Source organism: Macaca fascicularis, chromosome 13 (genome assembly GCF_037993035.2).
Source record: "Macaca fascicularis isolate 582-1 chromosome 13, T2T-MFA8v1.1".
Taxonomy (NCBI): Eukaryota; Metazoa; Chordata; class Mammalia; order Primates; family Cercopithecidae; genus Macaca; species Macaca fascicularis.
Window position 1 is genome coordinate 66,217,468 of NC_088387.1, and position 25,101 is coordinate 66,242,568.

A 25,101-nucleotide genomic window follows, 5' to 3' on the forward strand; every position below is an offset into this window, starting at 1 on the left:
CCTTTCTTGAGGCATCACTGCTTTTTTTTTTTTTGCTTTTTTTTTTTTTTTTTGAGACATCGTCTAGCTGTCCCCAGGCTAGAATGCAGTGGTGTGATCTCAGCTCACTGCAACCTCTGCCTCCCAGGCTCAAGGGATTCTCCTACTTCAGCCTGCTAATAGCTGGGACTACAGGTGTGCGCCACCATGCCTGGCTAATTTTTGTATTTTTTGTAGAGACGAGGTTTCATCATGTTGCACAGGCTGGTCTTGAACTCCTGAGCTTGTGATCTGCCTGCCTCAGCCTCCCAAAGTGCTGAGATTACAGGCATGAGTGACAGCCCCCAGCTTAGGCACCAATGTTAATACTGAATTTTCCTTCTTACGTTACTCATTTTTTCATTTTTTTTTCCTCTTTTACTGTTTCTCCTTTCCATTTGTCGTTATTTTTAAAAATTTTATATTTATTCTTTGTCATTGATTTTTATTCAGACTTTTCCACCTTTGGAAGGGATATTAGATGGAAGGGATGGTCCAGCAAAGTTAACTCTTTACTGTACCACTCAGTACTCTACTTCTTAAAGTCTATGCATGTTGCTGAATATGTATTTAGTTTTTTGCTCCTAACTACTGCATGATATTTCACAGAATTATACGTCATGTTTTACTTTTTCAGTTCTGGGAAGTCATTGCTGATCTTTGAAAGAACAATTTCAGTTTCAATAAGCGCCATATTACTTAATTTAACCACCCCCCTCCCCTGCCTTTTTTGTGTGTGTGTGTGTGTGTGTGTGACAGAGTTTCACTCTTGTTGCCCAGGCTGGAGTGCAATGGCATGATCTTGGCTCACTGCAACCTCCGCCTCCTGGGTTCAAGCGGTTCTCCTGCCTCAGCCTCTCAAGTAGCTGGGATTACGGGCATGCACCACCATGCCCAGCTAATTTTGTACTTTTAGTAGAGACGGGGTTTCTCCATGTTGGTCAGGCTGGTCTTGAACTCCCAACCTCAGGTGATCTGCCCGCCTCGGCCTCCCAAAGTGCTGGGATTATAGGAGTGAGCCACCACGCCCAAGCTTAAGCCCTTATAATGAGAAAATAGAACAAAAAAGCTTCCCTGAAAAAGTTTGATGGTTCAGATGGTTCAGAGTGTCTTAAGGGGAATGGAGATGATGAAATAGAAGGAACCATTGTAGATAAATAAATTATAAAAACAAGAGCAAAGATAATTTTGATATGTTTAGCTTTGAGAAAGCATAAATTTAGAAGTACATATGGAAATGTTAACCTTAGGAAATGGTATGGACATTTTCTTTGAAGTGAATGAAAGAAATGTGTGAAGGTAAGTTATGAGATGGAGAAATGTTAGAGGAAGTTGAGTACTGATGGACTTTTTATTCAAAGGAAACCTCTTATCTTCTGAGACTTAAAGGTGAAGGTAATGTTTGAGAAGTTGGAAAGTGAAAAAAAAATTTAAAGCAGCAGCTGTAAGGGATGACGATAGGATTATGGAATAGAGAATTTTTATTGAAAAACCCTATCTATAGTGTAGATTTATTGTGAATCCATACAGCAGAGTTCATTGGCTATCTTTGAGATGTTATAATCAGATTGTGTTGTAGCAATACAATCCTAAAATTTCAATGGCTTGTGACAACAAAAGTTGATTTATCCTTAATGCTGTTTGACCAATAGGGGAAGGGGCCCTGCTCATGTGAGTCATTCAGGGACCAAGCTGGAAGAGAATTCATTTTATTTTATTTTATTTTTTTATTTTATTTTTTGAGACAGAGTCTTGCTCTGTCTCCCAGGCTGGAGTGCAGTGGTGCAATCTCAGCTCACTGCAGCCTCCACCTTCCAGGCTCCACCTTCCAGGCTCCACCTTCCAGGTTCAAGTGATTCTCCTGCCTCAGCCACCTGAGTAGCTGAGATTACAGGCATATGCCACCACACCTTGCTAATTTTTGTATTTTTAGTAGAGATGGGGTTTCACCATGTTGCCCAGGCTGATTTTGAACCCCTGACCTCAAGTGACCCGCCTGCCTCAGCCACCTAAAGTGCTGGGATTACAGGCGTGAGCCACCGTGCCTGGCTAGTCGTAGTGACAACATAGTGAGACACTGTCTCCACAAAAAGTAAAAGTGTTAGCTAGGTGTGGTGGCACATGCCTGTAGTCTCAGCCACTTGGGAGGCTGAGGCAGGAGGATCACTCGAGCCCAGGAGTTTAGTGTCACAGTGAGCTATGATCGCACCGCTGCACCCCAGCCTAGGCAACAGAGTTAGATCCTGTTTCTATTAAAAATAATAATAAATTAGTAGTGACTATTACTAATATTTTTCTTTGCAAGATATTTTACTTAAATTCAGTGGTCAGGGATTTGCTTTCCAAAATTTTGAATTCTTTTGTATTTTAAGGTAATTAGCTGTATACTTGGATATTTTTAGGTTCAAGGTAAAGACCCATCAGTGGAAGTCACACAGGACCTCATTGATGAATCTGAAGAAGAACGATTTGAAGAAATGCCTGAAACTAGTCATCTGATTGACCTGCCCACATGTGAACTCAATAAACTTGAAGAGATTGCTGACTTAGTTACCTCAGTGCTCTCCTCACCTATCCGTAGGGAAAAGCTGGCTCTCGCCTTGGAAAATGAAGGCTATATTAAAAAACTACTGCAGCTGTTCCAAGCTTGTGAGAACCTAGAAAACACTGAAGGCTTACACCATTTGTATGAAATTATTAGAGGAATCTTATTCCTAAATAAGGCAACTCTTTTTGAGGTAATGTTTTCTGATGAGTGTATCATGGATGTCGTGGGATGCCTTGAATATGACCCTGCTTTGGCTCAGCCAAAAAGACATAGAGAATTCTTGACCAAAACTGCAAAGTTTAAGGAAGTTATACCAATAACAGACTCTGAACTAAGGCAAAAAATACATCAGACTTACAGGGTACAGTACATTCAGGACATCATTTTGCCCACACCATCTGTTTTTGAAGAGAATTTTCTTTCTACTCTTACGTCTTTTATTTTCTTCAACAAAGTTGAGATAGTCAGCATGTTGCAGGTAAGTAAAAAGATATTCTTCACAATTCCATTTTTCAGATACTTAGTTCCCTTAATAGTTCAAGCTGGTGTTTTTACCCTCTGTTTTTTGAAAGATTTATTTTGTTTAAATGCATTATTAAGTATATTTAAAGTAAACAAAAGAAATTAGGACTTTATATCTTGTGGTTTTAGTGCAACCTTTTATTTGTTTGTTTTTTTGAATTGGAGTCTCATTCTGTCACCCAGGCTGGAATGCAGTGGCACAATCTCGGCTCACTGCAACCTGCGCCTCCCGGGTTCAAACAATTCTTCTTCCTCAGCCTCCCAATTAGCTGGGACTACAGGTGTGCGCCACCATGCCCAGCTGATTTTTTGTATTTTTAGTAGAGAAGGGGTTTCACTGTGTTGCCCAGGCTGGTGTCGAACTCCTGAGCTCAGGCAATCCGCTTGCCTCAGCTTCCTAAAGTGCTGGGATTATAGGTGTGAGCCACTGTGCCTGGCCCAGCCTTTTATATTTTTAAGTGGTCTATGTTTCAGCTTTTTATAAAATATAATATTTGTGTTTCTAAAATTCAGGTAGAATATACATAACATAAAATTCACCGTTTTAACTATTTATTTGTTTATTTTTTGAGATGGAGTTTTGTTCTTGTTGCCCAAGCTGGAGTGCAATGACATGATCTCTGCTCACTACAACCTCCGCCTCTTGGCAGAGAGAAGTGATTCTCCTGTCTCAGCCTCCTGAGTAGCTGGGATTACAGGCATGCGCCAGCATGCCCAGCTGATTTTTTTTGTTGTTGGTTTTTTTTTGAGATGGAGTCTTGCTCTATAGCCCAGGCTGGAGTGCAATGGTGTGCTCTTGGCTCACTGCAAGCTCCGCCTCCGGGGTTCAGGCCATTCTCCTGCCTCAGCTTCCTGAGTAGCTGGGACTGCAGGCGCCTGCCACCGCCCCAGGCTAATTTTTTGTGTTTTTGGTGGAGATGGGGTTTCACCGTGTTAGCCAGGATGGTCTCGATCTCCTGATCTTGTGATCCACCCGCCTCGGCCTCCCAAAGTGCTGGGATTACAGGCGTGAGCCACCGCGCCCGGCCCAATTTTTTGTATTTTTAGTAGAGGGGGATTTCTCCATGTTGGTCAGGCTGGTCTCGAATTCCTGACCTGAGGTGATCCACCCACCTCGGCCTCCCTAAGTGCTGGGATTACAGGCGTGAGCCACTGCGCCCAGCCAGTTTTAACAATTTTTAAGTGTACAATTCATTGACATTAAGTATATTCGCAGTGTTATGCAACAGTCACCACTATCCATTTACAGAACTTTTTCATCATCCCAAACAGAAACTCAACCCATTGAACAGTAACTACCCATATTCCCTCTTTCCAGCTCTTGTTAATCACTATTCTACTCTTTATGAATTTGTTTATTATATATATCGATGATGCAGCTATTTATTATTATTATTATTATTATTGTTATTATTTTGAGATGGAGTTTCACTCTTGTTGCCCAAGCTGGAGTGCAGTGGTGTGATTTTGGCTCATTGCAACCTCCATCTTCTGGGTTCAAGCGATTCTCCTGCCTCAGCCTCCCCAGTAGCTGGGATTACAGGTGTGTGCCACCACGCTCGACTAATTTTTTTGTATTTTTAGTAGAAACAGGGTTTCACCATGTTGGCCAGGCTGGTCTCAAACTCCTGACCTCAGGTGATCCACCCTCCTTGGCCTCCCACAGTGCTGGAATTATAGGTGTGAGCCGCCGCACCTGGCTGATGCAGCTATATTTAACGTTTTTCCTGTCTGTCCCGCGAATACTCGCCAATAATGCTTGGCTGCAGCATTTACCCTGAGACAGCTTTGCCACAAAATACCTAGCTTTTATTATTATTTTCGCATTGCTGTGGTATATTAATTCTAGAAAACATAGCATTCCTGCCCATGATATTAATGTCGTTCTCAAACATTTGTTGGCCAAAGATTCATTTGATGAATCTGATTTTTTTTTAAATAGACGATTTTGATGATTCAAACAATTCTGATGTTAGTTCTGTTTAGAAGTAACTCCAGGAACGTTTTTATATTTTATTTTCACATTGAAAATCAGATTTGCTTCAGCCTCAAAGAGCGTGTTTATGTAAAATGAAATGAGTGTTGGCAGCAAGCTGCACTTTTTTTTTCTAATTGGGGAAAGGGTTAAAAGTATCTTTTCTTCCATTTTGAGAGATACTGTTATTATTGGGGTGTATATGAGTATGTGGCTATTTGCTATAAGAAGGTGATTTTATTCTGTCTCATGAGTTGTGAAATAGGAGCTTTATACTATATTTATCATGTTAATCCTTTACACCCTAACAGTATAAAAAGCATGCTTTTAAAGTACTTGTAACGGTAGACTATACTAAGCTTTCTGCATAACTGCTTTTGTTATTTCCATATCAATCACTAAATTTATTGAGCAGCTACTATATACTTAGTGTTATGGATCTCAGAGTGTGGTTTGTGGACCTCTGAAAGTCCCTGAGACCCTCTTGGAGGCATTTATGAGGTTTTCCTTTTTCTAGTTTGATGTCAGTGTGAGGCTGTGTGGTTTTTTTTCATGTACTTTTGCCTAAAGAACATATTGCAACAAATTGAATGACAAAAAAGATAAATGAGTATCTAGTTGTCTTCTGTTAAGCCAGATATTGAGATTTGCAAAAATGTAAAAGGGGCTACTCTTTTTACTAAAAGTTTAAAATTTTGGATCATATAGCCGTTTCTCTTAAAACATTTATATAAACATAAAATAACTTATTTTAAAAAATGAATTCATAAATATTTTCACAAGTCTTGGTTTTAATTGTAATTATGGTAAATATTGATGAACATAACGTGCATAATGAAAGCTCTTCAGGGTCCTCCATAATTTTTTAAAATTCATTTTATTTTTTATATAGAGACAGGATCTGACTGTATTGCCCAGGCTGGTCTCAAACTCCTGGCCTCAAGTGATCCTCCTCACCCTCCCAAAGTGCTGAGATTATAGGTGTGAGCCACTGTACCCAGCCTCTGCATAATTCTTAAGAGTTTAGGCCAGGTGTGGTGGCTCATGCCTGTAATCCCAGCACTTTGGAAGGCCAAGGCAAGAGGATCACTTGTGGTCAGGAGTTTGAGACCAGCCTGACCAACATGGCAAAACGCCATCTCTACTAAAAATACAAAAATTAGCCAGGCATGGTGGCACATGCCTGTAATCCCAGCTACTCAGGAGGCTGAAGTGGGAGAATTGCTTGAACCCAGGAGGCGGAGGTTGCAGTGAGCTGAGATTGCACCACTGTACTCCAGCCAGGGTGACAGAGCGAGACTATCTGAAAAAAAAAAAAAAAAAGAGTTTGAAAGGGTCCTGATACAAATAATTGAATTCTGTCTCTGACTTAGTGCCAGCTAATAGACTTCATTTTGTGACATTTCCCACCAATAGCCACCTATTATTGTTACTTTATTTTTTTATGTAGGATTTACTTTTCTTTCAGATCATTTATTCACCTACCAATTTTTTGTTATTCCCCAATAATGAGTGTGGGGAAGGTTAGATGTACACATCAGGTTCTTTTTATAATATATAGGACCTGTTTATTTTTAAACCATAGTATACAATTCAGGGTGCTATTTCACTTGTTGACAGAAAAACGTTTAATAATCTTAGGAGATTGGAAATAGAGTCACAGTCTGTAGTTGATAAAAAGGGAACCCAGTAACAGAAGCTCAAATGTAGCTTTCACATGACTGTTCTTGTCTTCAGAAGGGTTTCCAAATTCATAATAGTAAATTGTAAATACTTTTATATATTCAGAAAATAAATTATGTAAACTATAAATATTTGTAAACCTTTGTATGTCATTTTATGTATTTTACAATAGGTTTATTTGTGAAGGCTATAATTACGTAAATCAAGTGCAGCTTTTTCTTTTCCTAAAAGAAGACTTAATCATTTCTGCTTCATGAGATGCATTTCATGAAATAGCCAGATTCTGTGAACTGTTATTTACGTAAGGTTTACTACTTAATTATCTCTTATGTGCCAGCAAAGATGTTGATTTTTTTTTTTTTTTTTTTTTTTAGATTCAGAGGGTGCTTTGTTACATGGGTATTGCATGAGTAATGGTGGAGATTGGGCTTCTAGTGTACCCATCACTCAGATGTTGAACACGGTGCCCAGTAGATAATTTTGAAACCTTCATTCCCCTCCCATCCTACCCCTTTTTGGAGTTCCCAGTGTCTGTTATCTCCATCTTAATGTCCATGTGTACCCACTTGTAAGTGAGAACGTGCACTGTATGATTTTCTGCCTCTGAGTTCACTTAGGATAATGGCCTCCAGCTCCATTCACGTTGCTACGAAAGACATGATTTCATTCTTTTTTAACATTTCGTTTGTATTCCACAGTATATATATACACCCCATTTTGTTTGTCTAATCATCTTTTGGTAGACACTTAGGTGGGTTCCATGACTTTGCTATCGTGAATAGTGCTGCGATCAACATACAAGTGCAAGTGTCTTTTTAATATAATGCATTTTTTTCCTTTGGGTATGAATTGTGTTTTCAACTATGTGTGAAAAGGAAAGAAATAAGATTGTGGCCAGTGGTCTCTATTTTATTTTATTTTTTGTAGAGGTGGGGGTTTTGCTATGTTGCCTAAACTGTTCTTACCTGGCCTCAAGGCTTCAAAAGTGTTGGGATAACAGGCGTGAACCACCATACCTGGCCCTGCAGTGGCCTCTAAGCCCTTATTTCCTAAAGTCTCACTCTGAGATTTCCATGTAGAAATTTTTGGCTAGGTAGTAGGTGTTTCCAGATACCTATCTGGCTATCTAGTACACTCACTTGTAGTTTCTTTTTTTTTTTTTTTTTTTTTTGAGATGGAGTCTCGCTCTGTCCCCCAGGCTGGATTGCAGTGGCATGATCTCAGCTCACTGCAAGCTCCACCTCCCGGGTTCACGCCATTCTCCTGCCTCAGCCTCCCGAGTAGCTGGGACTACAGGCACCCACCACTAGCCCAGCTAATTTTTTGTGTTTTTAGTAGAGACGGGGTTTCACCGCGTTAGCCAGGACGGTCTCAATCTCCTGACCTTGTGATCCGCCTACCTCAGCCTCCCAAAGTGTTGGGATTACAGGAGTGAGCCACCACGCCTGGCCACCTGTGGTTTCTTAAATGAGCATTAACTTGCTGCTGTGTGAGTTGTAGAAGGCAAGTGAATATGTAAGAATTTTATGTAACTGGGCCAAAGTGAGGTAGTACAAAGGTCCTTATAAATCCTAGCCTAAATTAGGTTAATTAACTGTTGCATTATATGGAAGTACTTAGCATAGTCACTGGCTCCTAGTATGTGTGCTAAGACATGTTGACAATGTCTTAAGCATGATAGGAACAGAAGACTTTTGCGACTCTGAATTTTCTACCTAATTGCAGATCAAAATCCCCTGAGCCCAGAATTGAGCAACATTCTTTTAAAATGTTTTAGTAATTATTATTTTTTTTTTTTTTTGAGACAGTCTCCCTCTGTCACCCAGGCTGGAGTGCAGTGGCGCCATCTTGGCTCACTGCAGCCTCTGCCTCCCAGGTTCAAGTGATTCTCAAGCTTCAGCCTCCCCGGAAGCTGGGATAACAGGCAGCAGCCACCACGCCTGGCTAATTTTTGTATTTTTAGTATAGACAGAGTTTCACTGTGTTGGCCAGGCTGGTCTCCAACTCCCAACCTCAGGTGATCCGCCCGCCTCAGCCTCCCAGAGTGCTGGGATTACAGGCATGAGCCACTGCCCCCAGCCAGAAATTAAATTTTTGAAAGCAAATAAAGTGAGGTTGTTTCTGCACAAACAGCTACAGAATAAGATCCTTTTCAGAACAGAACGTTTTAATTTCTCTCCTTACTAGAAATGATAGAGGACAGAAATCTCAAATGTTGACATTTTAACACATTTACATATATTATATTATATACATATTTCTGCTATTCCATAGGTAAGAGTTAAGCTTAAAATTAGCCCAGCAGGATCCGCGGTTTAGTTTTCCTTTTAACATATTTTGCAGATACTAAGGTTTTGGCACCAAGAGAGAAAAATTTCTAACTTTCCATCCCAGTTACAAATTAAATATGTAAAATCTTCAAATACTGTTTGAAAGACTGTTTAGAGTAATAGGGCTTTTCATTTTGTTTTTAGGATTTTTCTTTGGATTCAAGTACAGGATTTAATATATTAAATTTTATCGTACTAGATTTGGCCCATTCCAGCTTGAGTGTGTATCTTTCGCTTTGATTTGATTCATAAGTTTGATTCAACTTCAAACTTATGTTTGAAGTTTGAAATACTTAGGAACCTGTCCTGTGGTTTACCTAGTAGGAGTGACAAAAACCTCATTAATTATTTGGGAGGCCTGGATTCTAAATCCATCTGTCACTAACTACCCTCAGAAAAATTCACTTTTTGGACCTCAGTCTCTTGAAATTTAAAATAGCACTTGACAGTCTCTGTAACAATGTTGCAAAATCTGATCTAATTCTAAGTTTCTGTGTTTATATGTTTCTAAAAATGAATGGGTTCTATTTTTCCTTTTGTTTGCCCTGTATTTATATTACTGCAAAGAAAAGAGTTTGATTTAGACTGTTTAGAAGCAACCTCTTTTTTTCCCCACAGTGTTTTTTTTATGTTATCCAGAAAAGCAGCCACACAAATTTTGACTTAAATATATAGGTTTTATTAAAACAAGAGCTGTTAAAACCAAATAGAAAAGAAAAACTAAAGAGATTAGTTTGATTACTTGGAGAACCAGAGATTTTGGAGTAAGTATTTCAACTATATGATAGGCTTTAAGTTATTGATTATTTGCTTCCTTCATAAATATATTGGAAAAGAGTGCTTTTATAGCTTAATGAATAATAGCAAGAGTAATGCTGGAAATCAGGAAAAAATACTAGGAATCCACATTCTCTTAATGGACTGTAATAATTGAGATTGCTTCTATCTGTAATATTTTATGCAGTTCTACTTATCAGCTCACAAGTACCGAATCATATAAGAAGAATTCAAGTGGGAAATTGCATTTATCAAGGAGTTGGAACTTTTTTCTTATGAAAATATTTTGAAAAAGTTAAATTTTCAGGTAGTAAAGGATGAAGATGTAATCTACAACAGATGCAGGAAAATAGAAATTTATAAAAGGTGTGAATGGAGGTAAATATGTACTTACTCACCCTAACCTAAAATATTGAGACTAAAAGTATTTCGAAAAAGTAGGCTGGGCATGGTGGCTCATGGCTGTAGTCCTGGCACTTTGGGAGGCTGAGGTGGGAGGATTGCTTGAGGCCAGGAGTTCGATACCAGCCTGGGCAACAAAGTGAACCACCCCCCATCTCTACAAAAAGTTTAAAAAATTAGGCAGGTGTGGTGGCACGTGCCCACGGTCTCTGTTACATGGGAGTCTGAGGGAGGAAGATTGCTTGAGTCCAGGAGGTCCAGGCTACAGTGAGCCATGTTTGTACCACTGCACTCCAGCCTGGGCAACAGAGTGAGACTCAAGAAAAAGAAAAAGGAAAAAGTAACTTAAGGGCTAAATAAAAGATTACATATGCATATAAACTCCCTCAAAAGATGGATGTTCAGGCTGCAATGCATAAGGTCCAAAAGGAGTCAATGAAATACCAAAGGAAACACCATTCTGAGTCAAACTAAATGATTTATCTACCAGTGTCTTGTCTTTGAGTAGCACCAATTGATTTTTAGTGGAATAGCATGTTATACTCTGATTGTACGTAGTGGTTTCTATTCATTTTTTAAAAATATATGTTCCACCTTATTTCAAAAAGGACTTAAGGGATTGATACCACTTAATGTATGATCCTCAGTAAGAAAAAGGACAGGTAGTTGGGGGTGTATCCTTTAAATGTTAGGGTTTTATTTTACTATCAACTCTACAGATATTATTGTTATAAACTTTTTTAGAACAAGTTACTTTAATGGAAATTACATTTCATAAAAATGAATTTTGAAGATAACTGAAGCTTAAAACCACCAATAATTTCCATCAATTTTTTAGCAGATTTTGATGAAATCTTCTCTAAGGTGAATTTTAATATTTATGCCCATTTTTTCTTTTGTAATTTAATAGTCTTTGTAGAAAATTAGAAAATATAGATAACCAAAAAAGAAAATCACTCATAACCTATCACCAAGCAATAACCATAGTTAACATTCTAACGTGTACTCCTTCTAGACTTTAGACACACAAATTTATTTATGATTATTATTATTTTGTTGTTGTTGTTGTTGAGTTGTTGCCCAGGCTGGAGTGCAATGGCACAGTCTCGGCTCACCGCAACCTCTGCCTCCCAGGTTCAAGCGATTCTCCTGTCTCAGCCTCCCTAGTAGCTGGGATTACAGGCATGTGCCACCACGCCTGGCTAGTTTTGTATTCTTAGTAGAGATGGGGTTACTCCATGTTGGTCAGGCTGGTCTCAAACTCCCGACCTCAGGTGATCCACCCGCCTCAGCCTCCCAAAGTGCTGGAATTGCAGGCGTGAGCCACCGCACCCAGCCCACAAATTTATTTTTTAAAAGTACATGCTTGACTAAATTTTTGTTTGTCCTTTTAAACAACGCCTGGAGAAATTAGCACTTGTCTTTCTTTTTAATACCTCAGAGTCATTAGTATGAAAAGCAGTTATTGTAGTGTTTTGTCATTTAGTTATATCCTTGGGGACCACAAGAACGTGTAAGACTCTGCACCAGTTGTAGGTTACTGTATTTTATGAGTTCTTGTATTTTAAATAGCTTTGTAACTTTATCTGCTGCCAGAATTCAGCCTCCTTTACTGTTTTCCTTGTTCCTTGTCTTATAATTCTTCTGTTTTTCTAATCTGTTATGGACTAACAATAAGATCCTTAGACTTGTTTGAATTATGTTTAAATTAAGAGAAAGTAGACCCTGAAAGGGGGCTAGAGAATCTAAATTCAGTGAGTTTTCACATAACACCTCTAGAACAAATATTTTTGGTTTCCAAAGAGTTATTTGTAGTTGAGGTTTTTAGTTAAAGTAGATATTGATGTATTTATAACAAGAATTGAATGGTGTAATCAAATTTTACAAAATTTTAACACACAAATATACCCCAGAATATTAGGTTTCATAATGAAAATGCTACTTGTCAGCTATTTTTTATAATTTGTGTAAGTCATATAAATGAGTATAACCTTATCTTTTTGTTAATATTTCATAGTAATTATTTTTTTCATGCAGGAAGATGAGAAGTTTTTGTCTGAAGTTTTTGCACAATTAACAGATGAGGCTACAGATGATGATAAACGGCGTGAATTGGTAAGTTATGAAATTCAAACTCTTATAGAGCACTTATTCTTTTGACATGCACAACTTTTAATCTTGAATTTGCTAACTTGAGACAATTTTTTGTAATTAGATTAGTAAGAGATGAAAAGTGTGTATTTAAATTGAACTGCAAAATGATTATTCAGAGTTTCTAAAATTTGTTTGTTTCTAGAATTTGTATATTTTAGAAAATTCTTAGGATGCTCTGATGTATCACCCCCCACCATTGTATGCCTTATAAATCCCCAAACCAGATAAGTGCCTTATGTTAGAACACAACTACAAAACTCAGACGTTTTTATAGTTGCAGAAGTTTACATTATAGCGATGCTTCTTTTTTTCTTTTTTTTTTTTTTTTTTGAGGCGGAGTTTCGCTCTTGTTGCCCAGGCTGGAGTGCAATGGTGCGATCTCGGCTGACCGCAACCTCTGCCTCCCAGGTTCAAGCGATTCTCCTGCCTCAGCTTCCCGAGTAGCTGGGATTACAGACATGCATCACCACGCCCAGCTAATTTTGTATTTTTAGTAGAGACGGAGTTTCTCCATGTTGGTCAGGCTGGTCTCGAACTCCTGACCTAAGGTGATCCGCCCGCCTCAGCCTCCCAAAGTGCTGGGATTACAGGCATGAGCCACTGCACCCAGCCACAATGCTTTTCTTTTTAAACAAGAGATAAGGAAAATGCTTCCTGAATAAATGATGTAAATAATTTGGTTCTTTGGAGATTTTTTGTTTTTTATTATAAGCATTTTCTTTGAGATATAAACCATTTTGAGGAAGAGAATAGTGATTGCCGTTTGCCAGATGTTTGACATTTTTTTCAAATATAATGAGATGAGAAGGGAAAGTATATATTATAGTAATGCATATTCAGTTCTATAATTTAGCTATCTGATATTGAATTACTAAAATAATATCTTCAGTTTCAGATTTTAATTTATTGGGATTTCACAAAATAATGAAAGATGGCTGATTTAAAACCTGTAAGTCATCTTTAGTGTAGTTACTTACTAGTAACCTACTTAGTTTTCTCAATTGTAATAGTGGTGTTTTAGACTAGGGAAGCTTTGATGTACATTTCAGTCCTTAAACCAGTATTATGTTTTTGGGAGATTACTGGGGACCCAGCTAGAGTTGAGTTACAGGATGGTTTCTGTGAAAATATGTGTTCATAATTCAAAACAAATTTCTTACCTGGCATTTTTGCACTGAATGTCTTTAAAGAGTTAATTGGTCAATGTTAACCTTCTGAAAGATCTCATCTTTTTTTATTTTTTCTTTTTGAAAAAGAGTCTTGCTCTTTTGCCCAGGCTGGAGTGCAGTGGCACGATTTCAACTCACTGCAACCTCTGCCACCTGGGTTCAAGTGATTCTCGTGCCTCAGCCTCCCGAGTAGCTGTGATTACAGGCACGTGCCACCATGCCCAGCTAATTTTTGTATTTTTAGTAGAGACAGAGTTTCACCTGTTGGTCAGGCTGGTCTCAAACCCCTGGAATCAAGTGATCCACCTGCCTCAGCCTCCCAAAGTGTTGGGATTACAGGCGCAAGCCACTATGCCCCGCCAGATGTCATCTTTTCAGAGTAGCCTGGTGCCTCACAACTGATATTTAAAAACATATTAAAAATTAGCACCCCATTAAAAGTATATCTTGCATTTTTGCGTACTAATAGATCAATAGGCAAATCCAGCATCTTAAACAAAGTGTGCATACTCTCATTTGCCTTTTATCACCAAATATCTCTGTTGACCTATAAGGTCCCAATGGAGTAATAAAAATGTTCTAATAACATATTTGAAAGGTTCACTTAGAAAGATGTGTTGTCAAACACTGCTATTCACTGGAAAAAAAAAGAAAAAAGCAGCTTTTGATGCATCTTTCAGAAAGCCCGCTTACATTTACCTTTTATTGGTGGATTTCTCTTTCTGCTTAACAGCGTCCAGTAATGCAAGTTTTACTTTTAATGGGGTGCTAATTTTTAGTTTGTTTTTAATGTAGTTTTGAGGAGCCAGGAAACTCCAAAAAAGATGAGATCCTTCAGAAGGGTGAATACCACACCATGGTAGATTATTACTATAGTGTGCCCCAAGTTTATGTTTATCAACGTCTCACTAAAATTTCTAACATTACAGGTTAATTTTTTCAAGGAATTTTGTGCGTTTTCTCAGACATTACAACCTCAAAACAGGGATGCATTTTTCAAAACATTGGCAAAATTGGGAATTCTTCCAGCTCTTGAAATTGTAATGGTAATTATGCCGTTTCTTTTCATGTTTTTGAAGTTGTAAATTTGTAATAGACTTATATTATGGATGAGAAACTCTATATTATAATAATGTATATTCAGTTCTATAGTTTAGCTATCTTATATTGAATTACTACAAGAATATCTTCAGTTTCAGATTTTTATTTAATTTTAAACATCAGTATGTAATCACTTGCATATAGTATGCTTTCAAGTGGGTAAAAAAACCCACGTTTTTGCAAGAATGTTCTTTTCTGTAACAGTATTGTGTTTCATAGAAGCCAGTAAAATATCTTTTGTTTTTAGATCAGTGAGTGGAATGAGGACAGACTGAAACAAGGGGATTCATGCTGCAACACATTGTTAGGGCATAATTCTTAGATTTTTGTTTATATGAGTTTTACCCATTGGTATTTACTTTATGGAAAATTAAAACAAATTTTTAAAGTATTCGTTTAAAAATGATAACCTATTATATGTTAACAAAAATAATAGAACTTTTTTCACCACATTTTCTTGAGATTGAAATCAATATAACTTTTATGAAAAAATAATTTTTTCAAAACAAAAAATTTAGTGAAAAGAGTACCATTTTTTACTTTTTTTTTTTTTCTGCTAATCTCTCTAATACCTTGCTTTATAGAAGGTGTCTAGATTCACAAAGCAGCTTCTACATTTAATTTGTGGTGATATGATATGTCACGCAGCCTCTGGAAAACCCCACTGTACTTGTGATTGAATGAGAGTGAAAATGACAAAGGCTTAGTATTATTTATTATTATGAAATAGTCTTAATCTTGTATACTTCCTAAAAGGATGTTAGACCCCGCTCACCAGGATTCCCTGGACCACACTTTTGAGAACTGCTGGGTTGGGGAGTGTTTTCAGAATCACCTCAAGATTTTGTAACTTATAAGTCACATACTCTTCATGTGTTGGAGGGGAAAAGTATTTAGGGTTACTTCCTTAGAAAACTAAGTTGCACAAAAGGGTAGAAATGCCCAAAAAGAGTTTTCAAAAGCATGCTCTATTAGGTGAGTCACAGAAAATAGAAACAGTTACTAAGGGTAACCTTGGCAAATTCAGGACAAAAGGCAGATTCTGGAAGACTTTGAAGTCTTGGCTAGGAGACATTATTCAAATTTTTACATATATTTAAATAAAACCCCTTCCCATATATTTTACAGCATTTGTAAAGCATTGCCTTATAATCCTGTGCCAATTCTTATATTTAAAATCTCTGAATATTTATTTGCAGTGGTAAAAATCTGCAGAAACTGATCATTGAATTGCCTAAAAGTTTTAATATTTATAAAAGAAAGGAAGACCATACTGGCGAGGTTATGCATATTGATTGCAGTAAAACATCTTAATCCAAAAAGTTGAGAGCTAGTGTATGGATTTGGGAAAGAAAAAAGAAATGTGAGAATAACTTTTGTTAACAGTCTCTTAAGTAACCTAGTTTTCCTTTTATCAGGGCATGGATGATTTGCAAGTCAGATCAGCTGCTACAGATATATTTTCTTATCTAGTAGAATTTAGTCCATCTATGGTCCGAGAGTTTGTAATGCAAGAAGCTCAGCAGAGTGATGACGTAAGTAATAATGCTGTGGTTCTATGTGAATTACCTGTAGAGTAAGGGGTGTTTGCAAACTATTGAGAGAAAAAACATAACATAATCTTAATCTTTCTTGGAAATAAAATATTAGATTTCTGACTAGTTGTGACTTTGGCCAAATTAGAATATGTGGCAACTGATTTTGTTTATTGTTTAAAAAAACAAAAAACAAACAAACAAAAAACCCAGATATTCAAACCAGTATTGAGATAAACAGGTTATAATAGAATCAGATTTGTAAATATTGGTCTTAAATTTCCAGTGTTAATAAAATGTAATTTCAAGCCTTAGGAGATTTACAGGTCAGGTACTTACCTAGGATACCTAAAAAGTTGCTTTTGTTTGTTCAAAGAATATGTTTTAAGTAGGAATTAAAGTTTAATAATGACTGGATGAGATTAGAGACTATTTTTCTAAGTGAAGTAATTCAGGAATAGAAAACCAAACATCATATGTTCTCAACTTACAAGTGGGAGCTAAGCTATGAGGATGCAAAGGCGTAAGAATGACACAGTGGACTTTGGGGACTCAGGGAAAGGGTGGGAAGGGGGTGAAGGATAAAAAGCTACAAATAGGGTGCAGTGTATACTGCTTGGGTGATGGGTGCACCAAAATCTCACAAATCGCCACCAAAGAACTTACTCATGTAACCAAACACCACCTGTTCCCCAACCACCTGTGGAAATAAAAGAAATTAAAAAAGAAAGTTTAATAATGAGACCAATATTGTGTTTTCCCACTACTGATATATTTAAATTTTCCCCTTAAGCTATTTTAAGGACAAAATGAACATAGAGCTATAATTTAAAGTACTTTTTTTTTAACATTAAAAATGCCTTAGTTTTAAGTAGAAGGTAATTATAATTGTCTTCCTTTTTATTTGTTTGTTTGTTTGTTTGAGACAGAGGTTTGCTCTTGTTGCTCAGGCTGGAGTGCAATGGCGCATTCTTGGCTCACTGTAACCTCTGTGCACCGCCACGCCTGCCTAATTGTGTATTTTTGGTAGAGACGAGGTTTCACCATGTTGTTCAGGGTGGTCTCGAACTCCTGACCTCAGGTGATCCACCCGTCTCAGCCCCCCAAAGTGCTGGGATTACAGGCATGAGCCACCATGTCTGATCCTCTTCTTAAGGAAAGTTTTTGATTCCCAATTTTAATTTGATGCTTATATGAGTTACCATTGAATTATAGTTGTTTTATGTGTTTTGTGTTTAATCTTGTAATGTGTCCTTAGCTTTATGCTTTCTATATTTGTTAGTTATTTTCAATGTTTTTTAAAGTGATTTTATTTTAGAATCAACTTGGGCTAATGCAGTATAGTCAGTAGAGAAGTAATATTTTGTGTTCTCTCTATATATTTTAAAAATCAAACAATGCTAATTCTGACTTTAAAAAGAAATGCCTACTTTATTAATAATTTTATAATCTCATTGGTTTATCTTAATGCCACCCTTTACAAAAGATAACTTTGAAATTTAACACTCCCATTGCTCCATTTTCAGTGATGTGTGTGATTAAAGGCATTTATCATAAAATGACCATGAATCAATCTCAGACCATGATCATAGTAAACTGTTAACTTCAGAATTCTTAACTCTTCAAGCTTTGGTTCCTGTTTTAATTAGAAATATTTCTTGTTTAATTGATGCATAAGACTTAGAAAAGCAGCGATTGATTTTTTCACTATGAAAAGTTCCTTTCTCAGTGTTTTTTTTTCTTATAACAACCTTCAAGGGGTTTCATTTTCCTGAATTTTCTGAGAGCTAACAATTTTACAATTTTAAAACTGTGTTGCCTCAAAATAATTTAGTCCACAAGAGAAGATAAATCTAATTACAAAAAAAAACCCAAATTAAGTCTTCTACATGCTGAATTCTATACTGGGCTGGTGGTGACCTTTAGGAAGGAAACAGAAAATGACTTATCTGTATATTCAGTGGCAGTTGATATTTTAGTGCCCTTTTAAAATAAATGCTCAGCATTCAAACATTTCCTTTTGGTAAAGTATTATGGAGCAGATTTGATTATGGCAACATGGGTTACAATATTTAAATATGTATTAAGATAAAAAGAAATATTAACATATTTTACTATAGTCATTGTTTCTATCCAAGCAGAAAGAGTAAATTTAGCAATAATGTCGTCTTTTTGTTATGCCACAGATTGCATATATTTTTATATTAATGGCCTTTGAAACATTCAGTAAAACTTAGAGAACCTGACTGGATTTGTTAGGTGTTTTCTCATTTAAGAATAAAATCTCATGTTAATTTTTTAGATATGATAATAACATTTGTGTTATTTTAAAAGAATCCTTATATTTTAAACATTTATGCTGACATATTTATATGGAATTTGCTTCAAACTAAATTCTGTAGTGTAGAGATAAGTTGGTGTATTAAACAAGATTGGTCGTGAATTAATAATTGTTGAAGCTGGGATGGATACATGGGATTTATTGTATTGTTCTCTCTAGTTCTTTATATATCTGAGATTTATCATAAAAAGAAGTTAGGAAATACATAAGTTAATCTCTATAGATTGACCTTTCAGTATTTTGCATTAGGTCACATTTTATTTCTTAAAATTTCTCCAAGTCACAATAATAATAAAACGAACTCCCAGATACCCTTCACATAAATTCCCCAGTTGTGTGTTTTGTTTTTTTTTTTTTTTGAGACGGAGTCTTCACTCTGTCACCCAGGCTGGAGTGCAGTAGCGCGATCTCGGCTCACTGCAACGTCCGCCTCCCTGGTTCAAGCGATTCTCCTGCCTCAGCCTCCTGAGTAGCTGGGATTACAGGTGCACATCACCTTGCCTGGCTAATTTTTGTATTTTTAGTAGAGATGGCGTTTCATCATGTTGGTCAGGCTGGTCTCGAACTTCTGACCTCGGGATCCGCCCTCCTCGGCCTCCCAAAGTGCTGGGATTACAGGCGTGAGCCACCGCACCCGGCCCAATTGTTAATATTTTATCTGTCATTTGTTTTGTCATTCTTTTTATGCTTGCATTTGTATAAATACATATGCATACATGGGTATTATTTTCTTTCTGAACCATTGAGGAATAAGGTGCAGAAATGATGACAAACTGTCCCTTTACCCCTAGTTACTTCACTGCCCCCAACTAAAAACTCTTACATTACCACAGTATAATTATCAAAATCATGATATTAAGATTTTTATAATACTGTCATCTAACTACAGTACTCATTCATATTTTATTCATTGTCTCAGTAATGTCCATTTTAACCAAGACAAAAACAAAAATTTCTGATCTGTTATCCAACAACTTTGGTTGGTCTGTTGTTTCCTCACAGTTAGATAGATTCTAGTTACTTCTTTGTGGCAGAAATGGCATAGAAGTATCATTTCCTTCAGTGTGTCATATCAGGAAATCCCCCCAACTTTTAAAAAAGAATGTGCCAGATGTGGTGGTGGTGCATGCCTGTAATCTCAGCTACTTGGCAGGATGAGGTGGGAGGATCTCTTGAGCCTAGGAGTTCAAGACCAGCACGGGCAACATAGCAAGATCCTGCTCAAACAAAACAAAACAAAACGATTGAGTTTTCATTTTTTTCTGTCCAGGGTGTTTGTCATTCCACAGACTTAAGAATTTGGACCATTACGTTCTGTAGAACTTGAGGAGCTACTTATAGTTGTGCTCTTCAAATCAGAATGAGTTGAAAGAAGTATTGGTTTTTATATATGTATGTGTATATATATGTTATATATAGTCATCCCTCAGTATCTGTGGGGGATGGGTTCCAGGAAACCACCTTCCCCTCCCACTGGGACACTAGGATACCTAACTCCACTTATGCTCAAGTCCGTTATATAAAATGGCATAAAATTTGCATATAACCTATGCACATCTTCCCTTATACTTTAGATTATAATACCTGATACAATGCAAATGCTATGTAAATAGTTGTTATACTGTATTGTTGAGAGAATAAACATTGTTTAGAGAATAATAACAATAGTAATAAAATAAAAAATCTGTACATATTTCGGTATGGATACAACCATTCTTTTTTTTTTTTTTCCTTTCCCAAGTATTTTTCATCCTTACTTGGTTGAATCCATGAGTATGGAACCTACAGTTGCAGAGGACCAACTGTATTACTTACACACACACACACATACTTAGAAGCATTCATTAAAGTTGCTGTAAAGCAAATTATGTTAGTGGTTGTTTTTAAGACAGAGTCCTGCTCTGTCACCCAGGCTGAAGTGCAGTGGCACGATCTTGGCTCACTGCAACCTCTGCCTCCTGAGTTCAAGCAATTCTCCCTGCCTCAGCCTCCCAAGTAGCTGGGTTTACAGGTACCCACCACCACACCCAGATAATTTTTTTATATTTTTAGTAGAGATGAGGTTTCACCATGTTGGCCAGGCTGCTCTCGAACTCCTGACCTCAGGCAATCCTCCCGCCTCAGCCTCTCAAATGGCTGGAATTATAGACGTGGGCCATTGCACCCAGCCAATTAATGGACTTTTTATTAAATTCTTGTGTGTTTGTATTAAGCAAACTGGAAATGTTTTCACAACATCCACCAGTTATTTTTACTCTGGTTCAAAATATTCTTGCTCTTGCCATTTCTTCTTTTCTCCTCTTATTTACTGTATCCATCAAACCTAAGATATGCAGATGCTAATATTTCCTTGATCTTACAAGACAGTGTCAGTAAAAGATTTTTATGTAATTTTGTCATGATTACCACTTGGCTGATAGTGACTGTCCAATGCCATCAATTACAAAATGTATCTTAATTAAGAGGTTAAAATTTTTAAGAAATCTGTTTTAGAATCAATGAAACAAATGTAAACATCTAATTTTATTTATATTTCCCAATCAGAAAATAGAGATGGCAGCTTAGAAGCCGGACAGTCTCTACCAAAAATACAAAAATTAGTCAGGCATGGTGGCTCACGCCTTTAATCCCAGCTACTCAAGAGGCTGAGGCAGGAGACTCTTTTGTGAGGTTGCACTGAGCCCAGATTGCCCCACAGCACTCCAGCCTGGGCAAGAGAATAAGACTCCGTTTCAATCAATAAATAAATAAATAAATAAATAAATAAATAGAAAACCCAAGAGCATGTTACTAATGTAGCAAATCTAGCTGATATTAGATTGTTATATAACACAGTGTCTTCTTGCATGAAGAGTTGTGTACTGGGTTATTTTTGGTCATTTTTTCTGTTTTTTTCTTTTTTTTTTTTTTTTTTGCTAGGAAGGATTTACTAGTTAGAGGCTGAGATAATTTATGTCTTAGGGTCACATGATCTTGTTTGTTTAGTCAACCTCTAAATTTATGCCTGAATCTGAAACTCAAAATGAATAAGAGTTACTGCTAAAGAATTGTTTTCCACTTCCTATAAGTTGCAGCATGCTCTGCTTTTGTGGGGTTTTTTTTTTTCTTCTTCTTCTTTTTTTTTTTTTTTTCTGGAGTGGCATTTTTTTCACTCTAGTGTAGTATTTTATAGAACCTTCAAAAGCAGTAGGAATAAAAGTTTAAATAAGCTATTCCATTCTTTGTTTTTTTCTCTATATAATTCTCACTTTGCTCTTTCAGTTGGTGTTTTTGTCTTAGATCTATACCAGGTCTAATGGAAACATGTTTTGTTTTGTTTTGTTTTGTTTTGTTTTGCCACCAGGATATTCTTCTTATTAATGTGGTAATTGAACAAATGATCTGTGATACTGATCCTGAGCTAGGAGGCGCTGTTCAGTTAATGGGACTTCTTCGTACTCTAATTGATCCAGAGAACATGCTGGCTACAACTAATGTAAGAAATTATTCTGAGATAAAAATGTTTTGACCTAGTCAGTTTTAGGTGGCTTTGTAATAAAATCTTGAGAAACAAGTATTTTAAGTATTTGTCCAGTTGGTATTTAAGTAGCAGTGGATTCTTACAGCAATTCATTTGTGGTAAAATACAAAATTGTAATCTATTAAAATCTTAGTAAAATGTTAAGAATTCCATTTATGGCCCTTGGCCTCTATGTGTTAATTTCTTAAAATTTAATACACAACAGTGTGAATATACTTAACACTACTAAACTGTACACTTAAAAATGATAAAATTATTATTATTATTATTTTGAGATGGAGTCTCACTCTGTCGCCAAGCTGGAGTGCAGTGGCGCAATCTTGGGTCACTGCAACCTCTGCCTCTTTGGTTCAAATAATTCTCCTTTCTCAGCCTCCAGAGTAGCTGGGACTACAGATGCATGCCACCACACCCGGTTAATTTTTGTATTTTTAGTAGAGATGCGGTTTCACCATGTTGGTCAGGCTGGTCTTGAACCCCTGCCCTCAGATGATCCACCCACCTGGGCCTCCCAGAGTGCTGGGATTACAGGTGTGAGCCACTGCGCCTGACCAATAAATTTTTAAATAGCAAGTTTTATGTTGTGTGATTTTATCACAATAAAAAAGGAAAAATTTATACTGAATGATCTTAATTACATAAGACATTTAAAAAGATTTAAGGAGTAACTCCTTAATACTTAAGGATTAGATACTCCAGAATATTAATAGTCATTCTCTCAATATGGAGGAATATTTTCTTTATAAAATTTCCTTCATATTTAGAGAATATGTACAATGTTTTTAAATCATTACAAATTTGTATGCCCAATTGTGTAAAAAATAGTGGCAAAATCCATAGACATTATTTTCCAAATTTTCAAATTATAAAATTTTAAAATGCTAAAAATTGATTTAAATTTTGTCTTTTCATCTAGTGGCTTGATAACGTTATTCAGTGGTTTTTAAAATTTGGATAGAGTTGGTGAAATCTGGGGTTCCAAATTTTAAGTAGTTAAGTTGCTATCACATGGGCTTAATTGGTTCTTTTTCTTTCTAAAAATTTTTATTCTTCCAAAACAGATTCATATGTGCCTTTTCCCCACATTTGAATGTTATTTTTAAAGTTGAGAGAATTTTCTCTCTTTGTTACATTCTTGGGAAAAACTCAATACACTGCAAAGAGAGAGAGACAAATGGGATCCATAGTGATTATGGTGTATGCTGTTCTGACTTACATGTTATTTATTTTGTGTGTGTTTTATATGTTTTCTATTTTTGTTGAGAACACTTAAAATCTACTCTCTTAGCAGTTTGCAAGTGTAATAAATGGTTAGTAATATGTTGTTATTATATATGTTGTACAATAGATTGGTTCGTCATTGAATTTCATATTCATATCACAGGCATCTTTTGGAAAAAATTATTTTGAATAATTTTCCTCAGAAAAACATTTTGTGATGCTATCTGATCTTTATCTTGCCTTCAGTTTTACTTAGTATATAATATGAAGTAGACTTAATTTTCAGTTCCACAGAAATAAGATTGAAGTGAATATAGTTAGTTTTTGGTTCTTTCACAATATATAACTAAGTGTTTGATTTTTTTCATAGTATCTTAAAGTATCTGCTTATATATGATCTGTACTGCTAATTCTTTTTGTTTTGTTTTGGTTCTGGAAAAGGTATGTACTGCTAATCTTGAAGATGTTTTTTATTTACAAAAGTAACAGTATTCTTTTAAAAATTCTGTTTCAGAAAACTGAAAAAAGTGAATTTCTAAATTTCTTCTACAACCATTGTATGCATGTTCTCACAGCACCACTTTTGACCAATACTTCAGAAGACAAATGTGAAAAGGGTAGGATCTCTTATTTATCTGCTATGATTTCTGTTTTTAAAGAAGGATGAGATAAATATTAAACTAACAGGCAATTTACTTGAAACTTTATATGACAGGGAAATTATGACTGAAAAACTTAAACTGCAATATAAAATTACGATTTTCTTGTTTCTTAGGGTTATGGAAGTGACTATTCTTTCAGGGGCCATTTCTATAGTTTGTTACTACAGAAGTTTCTCTGAATGTGTAGACCACTGGCGGAAAACAAAAAAAGAAAATGTGGCAAACAGTATTACACACTAAGGAATTGAGATGTAGACACTTACCAAAAGAAAGCATTGTCCCCAAATTTGTGAGAGTTGATATCTAGAATGAGTAGGAGCAAATAGTATAAATATTTTAACTTAGTCTCCAAATGCACATTCATATGCCAATATATGCTGATATATATGGGCAAGGCTTTATCATTAGTATTTTTAAAATTGCATTTCCATATTCTCTTTCTTATATAATCATCACCCGTAATTCATCAGCTGCAATTTCTGTTTCAGTTTATTAAAATGGAGTGAAAATCTAAAAATATTTTTGAAGGAGTCTGAGTGTAGAATCCTACTATGGTTTTAGTATATCCCTCTAGGTAATCATACTTGCATATATCTAATTTGGAGGCAATTTTTAAATTGACTTCTACTATATTCAACTGAGCCATAGATATTACAGTTATCTGAGATTTCATCAACCTCAGAGATTTCATTAATCTCATATGTTACCATATGACCATAATACATACTAATGTAAGCAAAGGACTTTGAAAAGCTTACAACTTAATTAGTGAAATCAGAAATATGTGGAGCATAATAGAACATTAGCCACTATCTGAAAATATTTGTTAACCTGAAGAGTCACTTAAAAGGAAGTTAGTTAGGAGAATTTTATGAAACTAGTAAGTTGAAACATGAGCACACCCTGTGTAATACTATCAGTTCCATTTCTGAGTATATACTCTAGGGAATGTTTGTGCATATGCATGACAGGTACAAGAATGTTGCTGCATTGTTTGTGGTAGGAAAATGAATAAAATATGTTTTTTTCAAATAATGGAATACTATATAGCAGTTAAAATAATTGAATTTTGATGTATCAACTGAATAATTCCCCAAAATATCAAGGTGAATGGGTACAAAAGCACATCACAGAGGGTTTTCT

The 25,101-nt window shown here is 36.1% G+C and overlaps 1 protein-coding gene across 35 annotated transcripts in view; it reads left to right on the forward strand.

Moving 5' to 3' along the window:
• PPP4R3B (protein phosphatase 4 regulatory subunit 3B) overlaps window positions 1-25,101 on the forward strand; it is a 72,061-nt gene that overhangs the window by 16,454 nt on the left and 30,506 nt on the right. For 26 of the 35 annotated variants that reach the window (XR_012422369.1, XR_012422370.1, XR_012422368.1 and 23 more), the window contains exons 4-9: window positions 2,421-3,044; window positions 12,293-12,370; window positions 14,508-14,624; window positions 16,098-16,214; window positions 21,899-22,030; window positions 23,811-23,913. Coding sequence is in view for 29 of the 35 variants with exons in the window: in XM_045369288.3 (XP_045225223.1) it covers window positions 2,421-3,044; window positions 12,293-12,370; window positions 14,508-14,624; window positions 16,098-16,214; window positions 21,899-22,030; window positions 23,811-23,913 (1,171 nt within the window). In the remaining 6 variants the exon portion in view is untranslated. Of the gene's footprint in view, window positions 1-2,420; window positions 3,045-10,106; window positions 10,232-12,292; window positions 12,371-14,507; window positions 14,625-16,097; window positions 16,215-21,898; window positions 22,031-23,810; window positions 23,914-25,101 lie in introns of those variants that run through there. The other 9 variants (XR_012422371.1, XM_074011745.1, XM_074011746.1 and 6 more) reach the window with 2 other exon arrangements.